The 22,291-nt window shown below is 33.2% G+C and overlaps 2 protein-coding genes across 13 annotated transcripts in view; one reads left to right on the plus strand and one right to left on the minus strand.

Annotated features, from left to right (window-relative positions):
• LOC108689736 (2-oxoglutarate dehydrogenase, mitochondrial) overlaps positions 1 to 7,018 on the plus strand; it is an 18,026-nt gene extending 11,008 nt beyond the window's left edge. For 3 of the 5 annotated variants that reach the window (XM_018196643.1, XM_018196645.1, XM_018196644.1), the window contains exons 5-16: positions 113 to 368; positions 641 to 875; positions 978 to 1,157; positions 1,405 to 1,585; positions 1,669 to 1,949; positions 2,165 to 2,393; positions 2,621 to 2,899; positions 3,092 to 3,270; positions 3,516 to 3,950; positions 4,075 to 4,229; positions 4,690 to 4,821; positions 5,200 to 7,018. In XM_018196643.1, the coding sequence (XP_018052132.1) occupies positions 113 to 368; positions 641 to 875; positions 978 to 1,157; positions 1,405 to 1,585; positions 1,669 to 1,949; positions 2,165 to 2,393; positions 2,621 to 2,899; positions 3,092 to 3,270; positions 3,516 to 3,950; positions 4,075 to 4,229; positions 4,690 to 4,821; positions 5,200 to 5,299 (2,642 nt within the window). In that variant the 3' untranslated portion in view covers positions 5,300 to 7,018. The remainder of the gene's footprint in view (positions 1 to 112; positions 369 to 640; positions 876 to 977; positions 1,158 to 1,404; positions 1,586 to 1,668; positions 1,950 to 2,164; positions 2,394 to 2,620; positions 2,900 to 3,091; positions 3,271 to 3,515; positions 3,951 to 4,074; positions 4,230 to 4,689; positions 4,822 to 5,199) is intronic. The other 2 variants (XM_018196647.1, XM_018196648.1) reach the window with 1 other exon arrangement.
• A 210-nt stretch (positions 7,019 to 7,228) lies between these two features.
• Positions 7,229 to 22,291, minus strand: part of LOC108689737 (PDZ and LIM domain protein 3) — a 21,220-nt gene continuing 6,157 nt past the window's right edge. For 3 of the 8 annotated variants that reach the window (XM_018196652.1, XM_018196653.1, XM_018196655.1), the window contains exons 4-9: positions 13,599 to 13,758; positions 13,403 to 13,453; positions 12,257 to 12,345; positions 9,768 to 9,906; positions 9,316 to 9,345; positions 7,229 to 7,899 (exon numbers count right to left, since the gene is read on the minus strand). In XM_018196652.1, coding sequence (XP_018052141.1) covers positions 7,807 to 7,899; positions 9,316 to 9,345; positions 9,768 to 9,906; positions 12,257 to 12,345; positions 13,403 to 13,453; positions 13,599 to 13,758 — 562 coding nt within the window. In that variant the 3' untranslated portion in view covers positions 7,229 to 7,806. Of the gene's footprint in view, positions 7,900 to 8,151; positions 8,232 to 9,315; positions 9,346 to 9,767; positions 9,907 to 11,309; positions 11,553 to 12,256; positions 12,346 to 13,402; positions 13,454 to 13,598; positions 13,759 to 22,291 lie in introns of those variants that run through there. The other 5 variants (XM_018196650.1, XM_018196649.1, XM_018196651.1 and 2 more) reach the window with 5 other exon arrangements.

Genomic DNA, 22,291 nt, shown 5'->3' on the forward strand with positions numbered 1-22,291 from the left:
TGAATGGAAAAATAATGGATTTCTTTTTACTATACCTAATATATAAGAATTGTTTATTATGAGTGCTGATTTGTAAAACGCATGTATTTTTTATTTCAATTGTTTAATACAGAGGAGTCGGATATGGATCGTGTTTTCAAATTGCCATCCACCACATTTATTGGCGGCAAGGAGAAATCGTTGTCGTTGCGTGAAATCTTGAAACGGCTCGAAGCAGCTTACTGTGGTCACATTGGTGTAGAGTTCATGTTCATTAACTCCTTGGAACAATGCAATTGGATCAGACAAAAGATGGAAACACCCGGAATTATGGAAATGACAAATGACGAGAAGAGACTTATTTTAGCCAGATTGACACGTGCAACCGGGTAACAACATCGGCGCTAATTAAATGAATTCCATAAGTGCTAGCTTTGAAGTTGACAAATTTTAGCAAAACCAAAGTATTTAATCCTTATTTGTATTTTTTATATTTTATAATCTTTTGTGTCATAATTTATATTTAAATTTTTTTTAAATATCTTTTTAAAGAAAAATTATGCTAAATCGATATGTAAAAATGGAATTTAGTTTCTCACATATTTGCTTAGTGTCTAAGAGATATAATTAACAAGAGATATAATTAACATCTAAATCACAGATTCGAGGCATTCTTGGCACGCAAATGGTCCTCAGAGAAGAGATTCGGTTTGGAGGGTTGCGAAATTTTAATTCCAGCTATGAAGCAAGTGATTGATAAATCCACGGAATTGGGAGTCGAGTCGATTGTCATGGGTATGCCTCACCGTGGTCGTCTCAATGTTCTCGCTAATGTCTGTCGTAAGCCATTGAGTCAAATTTTTACACAATTTGCTGCTCTTGAAGCTGCTGATGATGTAAGCATAAAACGAATTGTGTTTTTAATTATAGAAAGTGTATTTTGCTAGTCGCGGCTAGTTTGTCGATCCGATTTCTTGGTAACGGTAAAGTGATTCCAGGGTTCTGGCGATGTGAAATACCATTTAGGCACTTACATAGAACGTCTTAATCGAGTGACGAACAAGAACATTCGTCTGGCTGTGGTTGCAAATCCATCGCACTTGGAGGCCGTAGATCCGGTGGTTCAAGGCAAAACACGCGCCGAACAATTCTACCGTGGCGATGGTGAAGGCAAAAAAGTAAGCAATACGTATAAATAAAATTGTACCTTGAATACTTTTTGTAATTAGGTGGCAATGAGGTAATTAGGTGATACTAAATAAAGAAAAACGACTTTAAAAATTTAAATTATGAGATTAAATAATTATTAAAATGATTAAATATTATTGATTATTGGATATCCAATAATACGGTGCAACTATACAATCTTGATTGTGTTTATAAATATTAATTAATTTTGGTGAATATAATTTTATCTGTCTCTAGGTCATGTCCATTCTTCTTCACGGAGATGCTGCGTTCTGTGGTCAAGGTATTGTCTTCGAAACAATGCATCTATCTGATCTGCCTGATTACACAACTCACGGCACTATTCATATTGTTGTGAATAATCAGATCGGTTTTACTACCGATCCGAGACATTCACGATCGTCGCCGTATTGCACTGGTTGGTTTTTATTGGTCAAAACTGATTTATGTTTTTTCTGCAATAGCAGTAATAGCAATAATTCTTACGAATTTATTTATCAGATGTGGCCCGAGTAGTAAACGCACCCATCTTCCATGTGAATTCCGACGATCCCGAAGCCGTAATGCATGTGTGTAAAGTTGCGGCAGAATGGAGAGCTACCTTCCATAAGGACGTTGTGATCGATTTGGTTTCCTACAGGCGCAATGGCCACAACGAGATTGACGAACCGATGTTCACTCAGCCTCTGATGTATCGTAAGATCAAGAACACTTTGTCAGCCCTTGACAAATATGCCAACTCGCTCATCGAAAGTACTGTCGTCACTCCTGCGGAAGTTGAGGTACGAAGTCAGCCAATCAGTCTCTCTCTCTCTCTCTCTCTCTCTCTCTCTCTCTCTCTCACGTAATATATTTTATATTAAACAGTGTCTTTAAGATTGTTACGTGAATATACAACTAAAAAATAAAGTATAAAAGCTCAAACCGTATAAAGCTTTCATTTTATAGCAAGTATTTTATATAATTACTTTTGCAATATAAAAGCGATCCTTTATAGGATGTCAAAGCCAAGTACGAAAAGATCTGCGAAGAAGCATATAATAATGCTAGGCAGGAAACACACATTAAGTACAAAGATTGGTTGGATTCGCCATGGTCAGGTTTCTTTGAAGGAAAAGACCCATTGAAGGTTTCGCCTACTGGTATCAAGGAAGACACACTTATACATATTGGAAAGAAATTCTCATCGCCGCCACCGAATGCTGCTGAATTTGTCATCCACAAAGGTGAGTAGAACAGCGTTAAAAGATGAATGTGATAATATTTTTTTCTAATAAAAAGATATATTAAATTTTAAAAAGCCCGAAATAAAATATAATAAAAAATTAAAATTACAAACTTATAAAAATATATATAATAATATAACTTACAAAAAATTTATATAGTAATTCATGTAGCAATATATAATTTATACAATAGAGTTAGGAAAAACACGGCAATTATTTTATTACAGGTATCGAGCGTATTTTGAAATCTCGTATGGAAATGATTGAGGCTAGAACTGTCGACTGGGCTCTTGGTGAAGCTATGGCTTTCGGATCTCTTCTTAAGGAAGGTATTCACGTTCGATTGTCAGGCCAGGACGTGGAAAGAGGCACGTTCTCTCACAGGCACCACGTATTGCATCATCAGACTGTAGATAAGGCAACTTATAGACCACTCTGCTATTTATATCCTGATCAGGCACCTTACACAGTGTGCAACAGTTCTTTATCCGAATTTGGCGTTCTCGGTAAGATTATAGTTTTTACAATCCTGATATAATGTATTATCTTCTTAATGTAGTAACTGTACTGAAAATTTACAGCATTTATAATGTAAATTATAAATTTTTAATACTGTTAGTTAGTTATTTCGAAATGTACTATGTATATTAAGTACTTTATAATTTTTTTATATTAAAATAATTTTATTGTAATTATAGGATTTGAGCTGGGTTATTCTATGACGAATCCTAATGCATTAGTATGTTGGGAAGCTCAATTCGGGGACTTTAACAATACGGCGCAATGTATAATTGATCAGTTCATCAGCAGCGGTCAAGCCAAGTGGGTTAGACAATCCGGTCTTGTCATGTTGCAACCACACGGTCTCGAAGGAATGGTAAATCCACAAAATCATAAATTATTTTACGATATATAATTACGTATATAATAATTACGTATATAATTTACTTTTTGAAATATGACATGGAAACCGGTTACCATTCACCTCATATTCACTTATACAACTTTCAATTTTCTAATCTTATATAACCAAGGCATACATATGATTCAATCTGACAAGTCAATCGTTTGCAATAATATATTTATTGGCTTCAAATTCGCATTCTCTTTTTTTTTTTGTAGGGTCCCGAGCATTCTAGTGCTCGTTTGGAACGATTTCTTCAAATGTCTGCTGATGATCCGGATTATTTCCCACCGGAAAGTGAGGAGTTTGCTGTTCGTCAGTTGCACGATAGTAACTGGATCGTCGCCAACTGCAGCACACCAGCGAATTACTTTCACATTCTCCGACGTCAAATTGCATTACCATTCAGGAAACCATTGATTCTGATGACACCAAAGTCGCTGCTCCGTCATCCAGAGGCTAAGTCTAACTTCGACTTGATGCTAGAGGATACACAATTTCTCAGAGTGATACCTGAAGAAGGTGCGGCGGTTCAGAATCCCAACGGCGTCAAGAGGTTGCTGTTCTGCTCCGGAAAAGTCTATTACGATCTGAAGAAAGCGCGCACAGAACGGAACTTAGAAGACAAAGTCGCGATTGCGAGAGTGGAACAGGTCAGTTGTTATTTTTAGAATGTCACTTGTCAATCATGTTTAATTAAATTTCATTTAATTACATAATTAATTATAAATTTAAAATATTCAATGTACGTCAACATTTTAATCGATTCTGCTATAGATCTCGCCTTTCCCGTATGACCTCGTCAAGATAGAGGCTGCTAAGTATCCGAATGCGGAGTTGATCTGGGCTCAGGAAGAGCATAAGAACCAAGGCGCATGGACTTATGTGCAACCTAGGTTCCATACGGCGCTCAATGGCATCCGAAACGTAGTGTAAGTATCAAAATAAACTGCGTTTTCAACTGCAGATTTTGAATTCATAGTTGATTAAAAAAAAAAGTCATGATTTATTTTGGTTTTTGATTGAACGAGATCACTTGCGGTCTTTAATCAATCAACTTTACTCAATCAATCTTGGATCGATTCAAATTCACTGCAGTCGAAAATATGTACACTGAAATATATGTTTGTGTGTGTGTATGTATGAATACACCCATGTTACACTATATTGCGTTTTAGTTTTTTATATTACCTTTAACTGTTTACACGGCCCACTTTTTTATTTTGTTGCGACAATGAGCGCGACACAAAATTTCGCAATCTTGTTTGGAGAGTAATACACTTTCGTTATCTTTTTATAAGTTATCTCTTTATGAGTTATAAAGATAATCCGTTGCTTTCCTCGTTTTATATGTTTTATCAAAATAAAATGAAAATTTGGGCCGTGTTGCAGTAGCGCGTCAAACTCAAATGGTCAAGGGTGGTTTGCCGGTTTGTTCTCGTCGACTAAACCGATTGAAACTGTGTCAAAGCCGCAGGCAACAGAATCAACGGAGCTAATGGAACCAAAGCAAAGAACAGTGAGGTAATATCGGCAAGAGAATCAATGGAAGATTGGATTAATATAAAATTATTGTGAATTAATTTCCATTTAGATATAAGCCATTTATTTTAAAAGTATCATGAACGAATCATTAAAATATTATTTTTATTTATGATTATATGTTACAAAATTTATAATATTGCAATTATATTAAAAACATGAAAATATATTTTATTTGAAATAATTATATATGAAGTTGTGGTAAATTATATAAATTTGCTGCCATTATAGTAATGTTTGCTTTGAACTATAATATTTTATTTATTTGTTGGGATTGAGTGATATTATCGGTATATATTGTTATTGTATCATATTTTAAAAGTAATATTCATATTTTGAGCAAAATGTGTATTGTTTTAGATACGCTGGACGTCCTACTGCGTCGTCACCTGCCACTGGAAGCAAAATGCAACATCTCAAAGAACTCAAACAATTGCTCGATGACTCCCTCAACTTTTAATAATTCTTTGTGGCATTACGTATAGAACTGAAAGTTTATTTATTTTTCTCTTATCTTAATGTACACATTATGACAATTTTGTGTTTTGCTCGACATACACCACAGAACAGAGATTATATTACCGTAGCCGTTTAAATGATTTCTTCGAACACAATGGCGAAGTCCTATTTAAGTTCGTAGCGCGCACAAATGTTTCACGCTCGTTTATTTGAAATATATTTTTTTTCTCTTGTTTCTTAATTTTTCCTTTTTTTTCCTATTGACTCATGTATATATACACAGCTATCACAGTTTCACAGGCTAAACTGTGACAGCTTTTAATTAATATACTTGAATATTAATTTATATTAGCTTTTAGCTCATGCTGTCTTTCAATTACTCATTTACATGTGTATTTGATTCTTTTTATCTATGTTTGAATGTGATTTTTATGCATTTTTTTCTGGAATCTGCGCGTTTTCACATATAGGTCTGAATGATATGCTTAATGCGTGTGATTGGGTTTGTTGGAAATTTAGATATATATATCATTTTGATATATATATATATTTTTTAATAAACAAAAGAGAAACTTGCTAGTCCATTGCTCTACGTAAACGTGAAACATTTGTGCGTTCATTGTTCTCTGTACTTCAACCTGTTTATACTTTAATTCTAAATTAATTTTGTGAAATCGATAAGATTTTACAGAAAGGGAAAGTATTATTAATTTATGCAATGTTACGCAGCGCGTACATTTTAACGTGTAGTAGCGTATAGTCCTGTAGTACACTTCGGACCGAAGAGACTGTCTATGGCAAGAGACTACGTGGTACATAATGGCCAATTTTTTTTCTCTAGTAATTTATTTATGCGCCATGAGACTGTTGCCAATCACTTTAACTTTTTATCGTCGCTGTATTTTTATAAAAAATTAAATGATTGGCGGATTATGCAACGCGTTCTCGACGCAAAAGAAGTGTGACGTAGCACTAATCTTTCGGGATATATATATCTCTGCTTGACTTCGGTTGTATTGACACGACATTAGGTGCTAGTAATAGAAGCACATCGAATTCTTTGATTTTGATTTAAATGAATGCGTGTCGCAACCGAGGTCCTAGTGCTACCCCATGGACAGTATCGACGGATGCATCTCTCAGTAAAAAATGTTGAGAGTGGAAGACAAATTAGTAATATCTAATAGCGTTTAGGAATTAATTTTAATAATAATTTAGCCGAAAAAAAACCGTGGTTCGCGTGGCCACGTGTATAGCGAAAGTGTAGTATTTAATATTCTTCTATCTGGATCATTTGAAAAATGAGACGCACGAAGAATTTTGAGATGCTATGGCTGCACGATCTTTACGCTGATCAAAAGAGAGCCTTGTAATATTCGTTTTGTATTGTCGGAAAGCAGACGGTGATAAGAAAGCGGTCTTGTTATTTTACTTGATACCTTACAAAATAATAGTTATGTGATATCTCTATTGATCTAGCACGATATTGTTAGTTCAACAAAAGACACAATACTTATCGTTCTACTTGTTCCTATCTGTTGCATCCATCATATATGCGTAATTGTAACAATACACGGAACATGTATATGCTTAAAAGAAATTTTCTGTCAAACAAATAATGTCTGACATTTAAAAATTTTATTTAGCAAACATCACTGATATTACACCCGATATTGTAGCGTATTATTGCTGATTGAATTAAATTGTCTCATCGTCTCCACATGTCGTAATCAATCTTGCCCTCTTCGAAATAGTTCCTTGAAAAATAATAGAAAGAAAAGACATAGCTTCGTTTGTATAGATTTTTTTCAGAACGTTAAGAAATGCGATATGTTGATACCTATCTAATAACAAGTTATTCAAATCGGAAAAATTGATTCCATAAATTGAAATATTAGAAAGGAAAGGAGGATTAAAAAAACTCGATATATTTTGTGAAAATTAATTTTTCATTGTGCGTAATGTTAAAAGTATAATATAGTGTGTAAATAGAATGTCAAAAAATAGATACATCGAAATGTGTGGAAAGAAAGGAGTAAGCTATTTTGGTGCAGGCCAGCGAAAAGTATTAATCTCGAATAGAATGCAATGTTGCAAGCCACGTACTATTAACGACGCGTATTAAAGTAACTATTGTTATGCTTAGGAGATACACGCCCTTTCATCGGGTAAGCAATGAATATCAAGTAGAAAGTTTGTTCTTTTTCGAAGAATTCTGAACTAGTACTAGTAAATAAGTTAGAGTGAAACAAACTATACTTGTCTCACTCTAATTTATTGCATTAATATACAGCAGTTCAGAACTTGGGATGGAAAAAGAACAGACCTAGAATTCCGACCTCAAATTCGCGCTTTTAGATCTTCGCTGGTACAATAATGTAATTTAATTGCCTAAATTGGACACGCTCGACACTCATTTTATTTTTTTGCGTAGTACAATAAATAAAATATATAGATTTATTTATAATATAAATAAATGATGTAATATATTTATAGCGTCAGTTCGGCTTAAAATTCGGTCTGCCCCAGCACACTGTACATAATCCTCTTGAAGCTGTTGCTCTGATGGATCTTCTCGCCATCATCATCGAGCACGTTTATCTGAAAATTGAGTTATTCGCAACCGCTCTCCACGTCTCCAAATTATAAGGTGCTCCACAAATGAGCTACGTTTTGTATTAAGGCATATTTTCTATCTCGCAAAGCGACATGCATATATTTGTAGTGAATTAATGCGTAGTATGTAGAAAACAAATATAGTATTGCAGTGAGAGTGCATTTATCCTATGAATTAATTTCTCTACGCAGAAGCAGGCGAACATTTAATGTAAAAGTATCAGAAAATGCACGTACAAGTTTCTGCGAAAATTTTAATAGTCGTTGATAAGATCCTTAACGAAAGGGAGGGGAAAAGGACGTCTATATGATCCACCCTTAACGAAACAGATGTCGAAGATTAGATCGGTGACATCTTTGACTATGATGGTTAACGTTAGTGATGATAATGTATGTTAGATGTATTAACACGAGGTAATTATCGTTAAACAATCGGAACGATTTGACGAGAAATGTCTTTGAAAATTTAAGGATGTATTAAATGTATAATTTCTGCAAAAAATGACAAATCGAAACTTTGTAGTATTTATACTTTCTGTATAAAAACTTAAAAATGAATATTATATACATACAGTTGAATAAGAGCAATATTTAGCAATTTTTTAATTTAAATGAAAATTTTCTCATTTTATCTTAATTATTTTTAAAGACATGTCTACTTATTGAAATAATTTTTGATCCAATATTTAAATCGTGTCTAAATGTTTAATATTGCTCTCAAACACGATATAGAAAAATGTAATTTTTTTGTTCTGTTAAAAAATGCGTATAATCCATCCTTAAAGGAGAAAGTCAAATCCTCCGAACAATATTCCATCGGTAAGACGCGGCCGGCGATTATTACCGAGAGATGACTTGGCATGGTATTTCAGTAGACGAAAAAGAAAGAAGAACAGGAGAAATAGCGTCTCGTGCCAAGTCGCTTATATAATTCGATGCCGTTTTACCGTCCGGCTACGTTGGGTAACAAGAGTATATGGTGCCGAGCCAGTGATCGATAAATCTTTTCGATAAATAAATAGCGAAGTAAAAAGTGACCCGGTAATTGAGTAACGTGAAAAATGATTATCTTGCTATTTTAACGATGAAAGAAATATTCTCAAAATATTTTCCTTGTCAAAATCGTTGAAAATTTTTTTCAACAATTCGACGCTTCTCTACAGATCAAGGTGAGCAATGCGGCCGACTGATTTCGCGCGAGATGTGAAGATTCTCAAATTCGCATCGAGAATATAGTCTACGCAGCTTCGGCGACAGCTCTGAAATTCTTGCACAGAACCCATGCGGCGACATGCGAGTGAGAAATGCATTTCCGCGTGACCTCAGCCCGGCAAAATATTTTCTACTATGCATCCCGCAAAATCGATCGTGAATCTGATCGAGAATAATGCGGATACTTACATATGCGGGACTCTTCGGAGCCTGGTACACCTGTACAACAAATAGTATCATTGAATCAGTCCCTTAAATTTTTCCTCAAATTCATATAATTTTTCTTTTTAACTTCTATATAAATTTTAGATTTTTTTCAGAATTTCTGTGTATAATTTTATAACTTTTTATAAAATTTCTGAGTTTTTATATTATATAAATTGGAACATTTTTCAGAATGAGGAAGTTTACATTTTCCTAGAATTCTTTATATATGTATGTGAATTCTGAAATTGCATAATTTCCAAAGAAGACAAAATCTAAAAGTAGTTTTCAGAAATCTTCACAAACTTAAAATATAAAAAATTCTTAAAAATATTATCGGATATGAAAAATTTTTTTACCAATGAAAAGAAAAGAATTTATTGATTCAAGACGAAAAAATTGAGCGTGGAATTGCCGAAAAGAAAAAATTTACGTACCTTGCTCGATTTCTGTGGCGTGAAGACACCGGTGCGAGCCGGCTGTCTGACTTCCTGTACCTGATCCCCATATTCCTCCTCTTGTAGGGCCTTGTACGCCTCGCTCTTGCTGGGATCGTACTTGACCGGTTTCTTCAGACTGCACGTACCGCATGTGTACACAGGGGACGACTTTTAATTTCTCTTTTGTTCTCTCTCACGTGTGACTTTTATCTTTCTCTTTTCTTTTTGTTTTGTGTTTTCTATCCAGATCGGTTAGCAGCGGCCGGGGTTACAATTTGCCAATTTGCGCTTGCACATTTACTTATGTTTGCTTTAGTCTGTTCGAGAACGACTTTCAGACGCGTCCTTCAGCCGAGTTCAATCGAAAAAGAGCAGTCATTCCTCATCGTGCAAACTCTGCGTGCATGCTCGATCAAGAAGAACGCGTTCGTCAGACACTTAAAAAATTGCGCCTTTCATCTTTGGAAAAAAAAATATTCGAAAAATAGTAGATGCAAAAATAATCTCTTGTTATAAGAAAATAAGATCTGAGAAAACACTAGCAGCCTTTCAAAACACTTTCCAATATCTTTAATTTAAAACAAAATATGTTCGTAATTTTATTTCTTACCATCAAAATTCTGTTTTAATTCTGCGATGATAATTTCTTGTCGATAAAAAAAAAGAAAATAAATAAATTAAATCATATATTAATGAAAAAAAAATGAAAGGAAAATGTCTTATATATAAAAGATGCACTTAATATATTTTTACTTATACTCTTATTATTAATTAATATTCTTGCAAATATAATTTTCAGATTATTTTTATTCCCATTAAATTTTCTGTGGTGCTTGTCATCTCAAAAAAATAGAAGCAGCAAAAATAGATTTCCGCAATGGCGCAATTTTCAAAAGTCGTCTCGAATTATTCGTGCACGATATCTACGATACAAGCATACGAACACTCGTTAAGGAAACGATGAAGTTAGTAGATATTCTCACATATTTTCAGCTACTATATTCACATTATTGATTACTCACTACTCTGTTACATGCAAGAATTTACTGCTAAAGGAAAAGCTTTTTCTGCACGGACTCGCGGAGACCTTACGAAATTTATAATTTTGTCAAATAATTCATGTCTATGATTTCTACTATATGTGTAATGAACGGCAAACTAACCCGAAATAATAATTGCACATTCGAAGGACTTGCATATTCAATGGCCACGTTCGCTGTGTTAAATACTACCGACAATTAAACTAATCGTTTAAATTAATTACTCAGATTTAATTCAACAAATATTGATAGCAATCGGAAAGATTTTCTGTATTTGAGATAAATAATTCAATTGTAAGATTTTAATGACATCATCGCGAATAATCGAATTGTTAATTGAATACCCAAAATATTTCTGTTGACTTGTGATAATTATTTCTCAATATTTTCAGTAATCTCAATTTTTCGTATTCGTTATTTAAAAATTTTTCTCATTAAACTGTGTTACAAAATTTTATATTAAATTTAGCAATTTCGACAAACAATATGCATAATTTTCCATGTTCTAATAAGAGAACGTGCCCAATGATTCATATGAAAAACGGGAAACTCTGCCGTCGTAGATCCGACGTACGAGAAGCATCGGAAAACGTCTCGAACGTCTCTCGACAATTTTTAATTTGGTTTATTGAATTGCGGCCACACATTCTTCGAAGCGGCGGCCTTCGCCTGCTCTTTCAAGATTCTCGCTTGCTCCTGTATTTCCTGTTTCTGTTTCAGGAAGGAAAAGTCTATGAAAATGCTGGAAAACAAACAAACCGCTACGTAAGTAATCAATCATCAGAAGAATCCGAGAGAGCCGTACAGGAAAACAGAGAAAAGAAACCGATATCCCTTCTCGTTTAACGATCGACGATCGTGCGTTCTCCGAGTAAATTCGATTTATATTTCTCCAATTGGTAATTTCTTTTCCCGAATTACAGCCTTCATGGAAACGTCGTCTTCCAAAAGGATAATTTTTTTCATTCGCGTTCCGTTATTTTCTAAAAACAAGTCTCAGAAAATTATTTTGGCGTAAATCATGGACGTTTGATTAAAAGACACGCCTATACAAAATAAGTGGATTAATACAGCTTAATAAAAATTCATTTTTTTCTCAGAATAAATTCATCAATTCGATTTCTTTGAATTCGCTCCAATTATCTTTCACATTATTGTCTTCCACTGCGATTATTAACCGTGCGAATTAACCTGTTAATTTCAATTCACGTGACAATTAGATTTTCTCGCACACGATTTTTATTATATGATGGCGATTTACGTGAGTATGAGCGGCATTCGGCGGTGAAGCCAATTTTATATTAATTGTATTAACCTGTGACTGCTGCAAGCATTACGGCATTAGCGATTCGTTATATATATGTATATGCTTAAATATGTTCAGTGGTTAAAGAATAGTTAAGAGAGAATTTAGTGAACACTCGCATAAGTAAATTGACTACTTACGGTACAGCGGACGCTTGACACTTGATAGTGTCTGCGATGTTTTGGTCCGAATAAAGTCCGATCGGCGAGTTGAATTGCTTGTGGACAATCTAGAAAGACACAATTTAACGTTTACGATTGATGTAACACAGAATTTACGATATATATTGCATAGAATATCGCTTGAAACAGCTCTCGTGGTTTGAAACAACACGACCAAAAAATGACAATTTTGTAAGTAGAAGCGCAAAAGATTATTTTTCTTTTTCTTTTTTTATTTTAACTTTTATTTAAAGACACAAAACATTTGAAAAATAATGTTATCACAGTATATGATGTTTTGAAACTTTTGTATAGTATAAGCGGAATTTATATATTAACGCATTATTAATGTGAATGTTTACTAGAGAATGTTCACTAAAGATGTTGCGTATTGTGTTGTTGCGATATGTTCTCGAGTCGTGTCGCTTGCGACTACAGTATTACGTTATGATAATGTAGCTGTAAAAAATATATACATAACTCTAGTCTGCTGGCACTGCGGACAGAATGAATATTTGACTAATGCCAAGTTTCCATTATATCAGAATTTCGCAGTATTAACAAATGGGCTTGACTCACGCGATGTTTATTATTCTCAAAGCACCTCCATTACAAAATAATGTCATAATGTAACTATAATCATCACTATTCACGGTTTTGTTACATCTTATACCTCCAGAATTTTCATATTTCGAAACACATTAGTGGCAATTAAAATAATACTTTTACCAATAAAATAATATTATTCAAAATAAGAATTTTTGGTAATCGAATTAATTTATATCACAAATTAAATTGGATTTAATTATTAAAATAATTCAATTCAATTAACTTTAATCATAAATAGGAGTTGATGCAAGCTATATCGATTCACAGTATAATCGATACGTTGGTATTATTTTTCGGATTATCAAGTTACAAATGAATCCAGAGGATCTTGTAATAATCGCGTTAAACATCGCGATTATAATTATTATTAGTTAATAGCAGAAAATATCATAATAGCGGGGATATCTCGTCAAACGAAACTCAAGTTTCTTGCAGATATATCGGTCGTCCAGAAAGCGTAAGCGTTTCTCGAAGCAGAAGCGGCTTACGAAAGTAAACAACGGAAGTGATCCAAACCTTTGGAACTTCATTCGGTCCCACGACACGCTGAAGTACTGTTTCTGCCACCTGCTCAGACGACGTGCAAATAAAATACAATTTAAATTTCCTAACTTGACAAATGCATCTCCAAAAAAATAAAAGAATTATTTGCAAGTACGTCGGAGAGATTGAATGTATTTGGATGATTTTATAATGTGATTTTATAATTTACCTTTTGTTTCATAGCAACTTCAGGATGAGCTGGTTCGTAATGATGGGGTGCTGCTCTGATCATCGGATTCGGATGATGTCGCAGGTAACATTCACCGATAGGGGCATCCTTTTTGACCTTGGCACCTGGCAAGACTAGAGGAGTCGTACGGTAGGGCTGAAAAATTTCACAATTGTAACTCTATCGGCATATATTATATTATATTATTTTATATATATAATTCATAAGTGTATCAAGATTTTTTTGGGGAAAAGGGTTATTAATTCTATTGTCACATGAACATTATTTGCATTAATAAATTGCTTTTTTAGATATTTTATATTTTTCAAATGTCTCCTTCTTATACCTATTTTTTTGAATAATAATAAATATTATATTTTGTAAACTATATAATTTTTATTTTTTTTCCTGAAGAAAATATAGACAAAATACAGTTATTAAAACGAAATGCATAATTTTAAATGAAGTATTCATTTATCTCATATATATGTATATATCTGAATATATTCTGTTTTTCAAAATCTTGCAAAAATTTTCTTATGTGTCAAACTTTCTCAAAGCTTTGTCAAACTTCTAACAGAAGTTTTAGAAATTACTTGGTCATTCAGAGTCAAAAATAAAAAAGTTGTAAGTAAAAAAGTTGTATTTTTTTATAATTAAAAATAAAAAAATAAATAAAAATTTTTAGGAAACTTTGGATCCCAAATTTCTCTAGATCTTCTCTATGTCCATGAATATAATATTATTCATGTACTGTTTATTAATATGCAACATCTTATTGTATAATAAATTATAGAATTAATATCTGACTGTCGTATAAACTGACATTAACGATAATAATGGTAACTATGCAAGTAATAGTTAATAGGGCAGATGAAATAATATCCTGTCGAAGCGGTGCCAATTAATTAACTAACGAGATCTAAAATAAACCGCAATAGAGGCCATAGTTGATCGAAAAGTGGTTCATTAATTCCTGACGCTTCTCGCATAATTCCGAGCAACGACAAAAATAAATGATGATGATATCACAGCTTAATTTGATAATGATCCATTTCATAATATTAATGAGATGAAATGCAAGTTAAACAAAATATCGAGTCAAAAAACAATATATCCATTACTAGTCGCAATTTTATATCTCTTTAAAAGATATCTTAAAATAATTAACGATTAGATAACATCACATTGTGACGGATAAAATTTTCCTTTCGTGAATACCTACTTCTTTTATTTCCAAATTGTTTTATTCTAAATCATTTAAGAGAAACAACGAATATTTGACTTCTTAAAGCAAATAAATAACTTCATTATAGGTATTCTATATATTTTCTATATTTTCGTAGTATAAATAATGTTCTAATAGGTTGAATATTTCTGGCTAATGACATTACGAACCGGAAGTGATATCATTTAACGATGATTGTCTCTGAAGAAGCAAAAATTTCGCGCAGCTGGCTCACAATGAGAAAATTACATCAAATGAAACGGTCATTCTCGTGGCATTACGGACGAATTCGACTTGCCAAGTTACGAGTCGTTCCGTCACGTGCCATCGTTTTTGCGCGATATTACGAAATTACGCAAATTTGCAGATGCATCGTCGTACATCGTCGATTCGCCACGCGGATTTTCTATGTTTACAGTACGAGTTACTGAAACATCCGTGAAAACAAACGCGAGGTGAAATCTCAGACGAATTCTCTGTAATATTCTGTCGCGGATATTCTCGAGTAGTCGCAAGCCAGAATGAAAATTTGGAAATGCCAGGCATTATTATCGCGACCTTTGGAGAGAGTCGTAAATAAAACTTTTCGTAATATTTTCTTGGAAAACAATTTCTCATTTTATTTTCCAAGTAAAGATCACGTTTAATCGTTTTTGAAGAGCGGCTTGAGATTTACGAACAATTCATCAGCAACGTTTTCGTTAGTTTTGAAATTATTACATTTTGAATACAATAGAAAAATACCACAGATGGTTAATATCACAGTGTCACGTATCTTTATCTGATAATAAAATTTTTCTTGCTTTTTTGCTTTGCAATTTTTTTAGATCAATCTCTTTTCAAATAGAATATATAGAAAAAAGGTCATCATCATGATCTTATTTATTACTTATAAATTATTTATTTTTTTTATGACATCCTATAATATCATTATAATTTTATTATGACACTGCGTTCTGCTTGGATTAATCAAAGATATAAAATATAATAAGAGACAAGAAGTATAATTATAAAAAATATTATTATCTTTACAATAACCAATTAAAAATTGGTCATCATTTAAACAATTGAAGATAACAATAAAGAAGTTTAACAAATATTGCGGTTTAATAGATTAAATAATAAATATATTCCAATATATATAAAAATACAAAATTTCCTGTATAATTTATCGAAGTTCGATCTCTTCAGTAGAATTGAATTATGCATCCATTATTCAAAGGTATTGGCTGCGTTTAGCAGAAAAAGCAGCTTTGCACAACTGTTGTAAGATTTATAATATGATTAATTTACACATTTAAATCCAGTAAGGAATTATAATGGCAAGGCTAGTGATATTAAAAAATTTTAGAGAAAACAAAACTGTGCTTTTTCCGCTGAACGCAGCCAATGTGCACGTTGAAACATTTCACAATTTTAGAATCGTGATCGCGATTGGAAGTTCGCGCGCAAGTTTCATGATATGAAATCGCACGATAACGATGATTCCATTATAAATGGGTCAGAAATTCCATTATGTTAGAGGGTGAGCCACGAGTAACTCTCTCGAAATAGATGAAGGCCTTCGGTCGGCAAAAATAACGCGCACCCTGAGCCACAAAAACCGTTTATCCCCTCGAACCTCTCTTGTCCGCTTCTTTCCGCCCGTGACTTTTTCACCAGGAAGCGTTCCGCCCGTTTCATTCTTGGACGGGGAACGTTGGCAAGGTCGCACGATGATTGAGAAAAGAGGAATAAGTCAGATGCAAAGCTGTCTAAAGCCCAAAGGGCGTCTCACTTCTATTTTGCCATTGATAACAAATGTCTCGATGTACAATATTTGAAATGAATAGAAATATTTAGATTAATATATTAGATAAATTTGGATGAAATCGATTCTATTCAATATTGTTATATAAAATTTTTCTATGCTTTTTAAACTTTAAAGATCTAAAATCATTAATCAATTAAACGCGAGAAATTATATTACTTAATACTAAATTTATTACTTCAAATTTAAAAAATGAAAATGCCGAAAAATGAAATGCTGAAGTTTTTATTTGTATGAAGTTTAATATTTGAAGGAGAGGGACTGATTATCTCTCTTAAAAGTGATAAAGTGTATAACGATTATTTAAAAATCAAGTTCGGTTGATTGTTGAGTTAATCAACGAAACGACTTTTGTTTTGCAAATCTACGATCTTTTTCTTTTTTTAGAAGATTTACGTGAACGTGCGCACGCTCATACGTCGTTTTGTAAATGATCTTTCAAACTAAATTCAGACGGAGCAAAACAGCTGTTTCACGAAGTGTTTATTGCTTGGCGTCGAGATGAAACTTGAACTCTTTGGAAAATGATTGGAGCACGTTGGCAAGACACTAACGAACAGATGTTTCAACTTCATTAACACATACTGGAAGATACAAAATTATAATTAAAATAATATTTGAATTAATTTTATAACCAGTAAATTCTGATTTGTTCCATTTCTGACATAAAAATAGTTAATTTCAAAATCGTCCATTAGTTCATTACATTCGCTTTCTGATTTTAAAAACCGTATTGCCAAACTAAGAATAAATAAATTGATTAAAATAATTAAAATAACTAAACATATTTAATATATAAAGATACAATAATTCTTATTTTTTATATTTCTCAGTTTTTTTCAACAAGTTTAACCGTTTTGTTATAATCCTATATGCAACAAGAAAGAAATAATAAATATTAAAAATAAATTTTTCTATCGTGGTACAGAATAAATTATTGCTTTATGTATCCAAAAATAATCATACATTTCTATTTAAATATTATTCAGGAAATAAAATTTAAAAAATAATCAATAATTCTGGACTCGTTGACAAGCTAATTAATCATCGCATTAAAAGCATTGCTTTTTGTAAAGCATCTCTCGATTTTTCGAACGGGAGGTAAATTTGAAAAACGCGAACTGTGGGTGTGTCTTTGTATGACGACTTCTCCTGCGTGTTCGTGAATAACCCAGATCCCGTTCACGAAAATAGAACGCGATACCGATGTACGGCATCCGTAATGGCGATGCTTACGTGCGTTTTATTGCATAGCGTGTTATTAACGCCCGCGTAAGTCTGCCTTTCATCTGGGTTGCTCCGATTAACTCCGAAATTGGCGTACCCTTCTCGGGGGCGGGATAGGCGAAATTAATCAAGTTCCATTGCGAATGGCAGAATTGTTCTGCGGACACGTTTGTGTACTGTGTCAAGGTTGAACAACGCGAGATCTAGATCATCTGACAATCTTATTATTTATTATCATTATTCGATATTGACGTGTCGATGGGTGGAGTTAAAACTTGGTATTGAATTTTGATATTTTTAGGGTAGTGCAACGTTTTTAAGCTCGAGCTTTATGTTATATCGTCTTATCGTGGACAAGAATATATAAATGTCATCCAGAACAAAAAAAACAACAAATTTTAAAACGAAGTGAGAATGTTCAAGTATAATGCTGCGTTCAAATGAGAAGAGAAAATCATGAGAAAAATTCGCTTAATGTTAAAAGAATGTTAAAAGAATGTATTTTAAATAATAAATAAATTTATTTATATATGAACATATACTTTTAATTTACATTTATTCTTCTTATTTGTATAATTATATTGTTATATTAAATAATTAAATAATTTTCCCATATAGTTTCACCTATAATGTGAATTATTTAATCAATTAAAAAAGGCTTAAATTAATTGGACGTTAAATGAGAAAAATTCTAAGAGATATCTCTATAAAAAGAGAACAAATCTGACATCGCAAGAATACAGATTTTACTCTAAAATGCACGTGACTTGCGCTCTAGAAATCTCTAATCTAAAAATATTCGTTTGGACCAGAAAAATTTCTGGAAAAGAATTTTGAAAAAATATGAACAAAACTTTTACATTAACGTATTTTTCGGACGTCCGTGATGCTTTTTCAACAATGTAGCTCGTCACTCGCGCGCGAGATCCGCAAGCACACGAAGAAGATGCATGTTCAAGAGCAAAGAGGAGAATCATCTCGCATTTTTGCTCCGGCTCAATATGATTCTTCCTCTTTTAATGAGCCTAAGCAAAACCAATGAAACTTGTCATCTCTTTCGTACCCAGTAAACAGCCGCTTCCTCCTCCTTTGGATGATGCTCGATGTTGTAACGATAGACGGTCGTGTAAGCGGGCATCTTCTCGTCTCCGTCCGAGAGGCGTCCCGCGGAGAGAGCTTCCCTCGCAACCACCGACCTTATGTCACCTCTTTCGCGCGCAGCAACCCTTTCGCGGATCTCGCAATCGTCCTCGTTCTCACGTCGTCCCTCGTTCGCGACTATCGCGGGATTATTTGCGCTTAAGCACTACTGGCTCGACGCGAGCGCGGGCGGCACTAACTCTGGCCTTTTCCACGTACTCCTCTCTCTCTCTCTCTTTCTCTCCGGAGACCTCTCTTGAAACTCGTTCGCTTTCGTAAAAGCTCTTGACACCGAAAAAAACATCACAAGTCGAATGTTCTTCGGTAATCTCAGACGCAGCGAATGTAATCGAATTATCATCTGATTTTAAGAAATAGGAGTAGATACGTTTATAAATAAATAAAGATATGTCCGGTTTTTAGGTCAAAGTACATTCTTGCTGATTATTCTTTAATTAGCTTCTGGAATTGATAATTCCAATGATTAAGACAATTTCATTAATTCCCTTCTTGATGATTCTTTTTTAATATTTTATCAGTTAAAAGATTATTTTCAAGTTAAAAGGTTACAACTTTCTGCAAGGTTTTATTTTTTTTCCGGTGGATTTCAAAATGCAATCAAGCAACTGGTTCTTACTTCTCTATCTAACTATTTTACGTTCAACCGCTTTACGAAAAAGCTGACTGAGTTCTGAAAGAAAAAATGGGCTTGTTTTTTTTTACTAAACTTTTGCACCAATTCATTTTTCTTTCTTTTCTCTCCAGAAGGAAAGAAGAAGAAAAAGATGAACTGGTGCAAAAGTTCAATCAAAAAGAATAGACCTATTGTTGCAATCTTTTAACTGATAAGTGTACCTTCTTTTTGAATGTACCTTTTTAAATATATTTTTTAAAAGACCTTCAAAATTCCTTACTTTTTTAAAAATAAAATTATTTATAATCAATATTTTTATTTGTGTTCTTAGCTTCTAAAATTTCTTATAAGCTATATAATTATTACTACAGAATGATCGAAGAAGGTAACCGCGATTTTTTTTGGCAACAAAATTCCTGAGATTAATGAGAGAGTTACTCGAGAGTGTGTAAATTTCGATCGCTAAAAGAGAAATCTCGATAAATCTTTCATTTATTCTATCTATTTATTAAACAATGTCATATACAAAATGTTTTAAATATCCCATTTTTTTTCGTAATCAAAAATGTCTAATATCATTAGCGTATAATTAAAAAAAAATTTCGAGTACATTATTTTCAATTTAAATATTTTTTAATATATCAGGGAAAGATTTGCTTCTTTATACGCTCTATTATTTGGGATCGCAAAAGAAAAATAAATTCCACTGTACGGAATGTAGAAAGCGAAAGTCCTGAATCTGCGGGACGTATCAGATCGGGACAGGCAGAGGTGGTTTCGATGCAAAAGCGATATTTATAGCGTATGGCAACCGGCTTTACTGGTGGCGACGGACTTTCCGGCATCGTGGCAGGCCAACAAAAATATATTCACACTTCGGACTTCCCACGAATAAAGGCACCTCCGTCGCTTCGCAGCGATGCACGATGCATCCTGGTACCGCGATATACGCGATGTCGCCGTAATAAATGCGATGACGCGCTTCTCTCTTTCTCTCTTTTTATCTCTATCTCTCTCTCTTTCTCGTCGGTATCTCGCAAAATCTGTTAAAACGTTTCGTTAAACGACGAGAGACATCTGGATGTGAAATCGCGATATCGCAAATCATTCCTCCGTTGTCGTTAAAATCGCAAAATTTCAACATTTTTCCAAAACCTCGCGCCGTCCGCGATTTTTCTCTACCTCTACGAGTTAGTCGAATTGATCACACATTTACGATTGATTAATTGAATCAAACTTTTAATTGAAACTGCCATTTACGAAACCTCTTTTGCAAAATTTTTATAAGGACCGTCATATATACTCAATTTCGTCACCGATTATATTATTGATTACCACGATGGGCCAAAATTTCGTCACCTGAAACATGCCGTTTCGAAATGAGTGAGAGACGGATTAAACGCGACAAATGTCCTGTCACACTACATCCGTGATCCGGCAATGAGTTATTGAATTTCAAAGTACAGAAGGGTATTTCGAAACGAGCTCAAGCTTGCCAGACGCCACGATCGTACTGACTTGAGAAACCAAAGTTCGGACTTTTATTGCAATAATTCGCGCGCCTCTGGCACACTGTCTATATATTATTTTACGATGAGTACTTCAATCTATTTTTCCAAATCTTCCTCAAACGGAACTTTGTATTATGAATAGATCAAACATTTATTTTGGATTACGATTCTTTCATTCCTTCTCTTCAATGAATCTTGTAGAGCTAAGCTTCGTGCTTTTCAAATAATTATTCAAGAAAAGATGAAGAAAGACATTTTCAGATGTCAGAGCAATCCTGTTGATTTATACAATTTTCGCGATATTTCAACAGTTCGTTACAGAGAAAATCCCAGAGAACTCTTGAAAAATAAATAAAAAAGACATTTATGTGATAAGCAAGGAGTTACGACGGTTTCAGATCTGTATTTCGTATCTACTTTTAGCTTTCGCTTGCATAATTTTAAAGCTGTCAATTACGTTTTGCCGAATATATCATAGCGTCTGCTGATATAGATAATTCTACGTAACAACGCATATTTCTTTCTTTCTTCAGTTATAATTAAATAATAAATTTCGAAATGATAACTTTCTTTTTCTAAATATTATTATGTTTTAAAATATATCTTAGTATGTCTTATTATCTATATATATATAATTTCTCTGTGTTTAGATTACATTAAAATTAACGCATAAAGATTACATTAACATTAAAATTGGAAGAAAGGTGTTTTTCAACGATACGACCACGCTGTTTTACTAATGTAGGCTATTTTCTGGGAAAGAAATACGATGTCGGATCTTGATTTATACACTAAAATAAAGCCGACTATTCCTTCGCGCGGATCAATGAACTCTGCAGCGAATTTGTATTGCCGACGTGCTTGAAAGTTCGATTTTCAAAGATTGAACGCACTTTCGTTCCAGATTCCTTAGAATTCTCAAGAACCTTTATACGATTTTATCGTTGGATTTAAACAAATCCAACAGTAGTTAAGCGAGACCAGCTGGCTATAAATTATATAATCAAAATTTTACTCAAAAATACTTTTATTGATTTAATGAAGATTTATTTCTAACAAAGGAAATATTCTACATTTATTTCAATTATTTAATCCTTATATTTAAATTTTTTATTTTATCTTTATATATATATATGTATATAT

Source organism: Atta colombica, unplaced genomic scaffold, assembly GCF_001594045.1.
Source record: "Atta colombica isolate Treedump-2 unplaced genomic scaffold, Acol1.0 scaffold275, whole genome shotgun sequence".
Classification (NCBI taxonomy): Eukaryota; Metazoa; Arthropoda; class Insecta; order Hymenoptera; family Formicidae; genus Atta; species Atta colombica.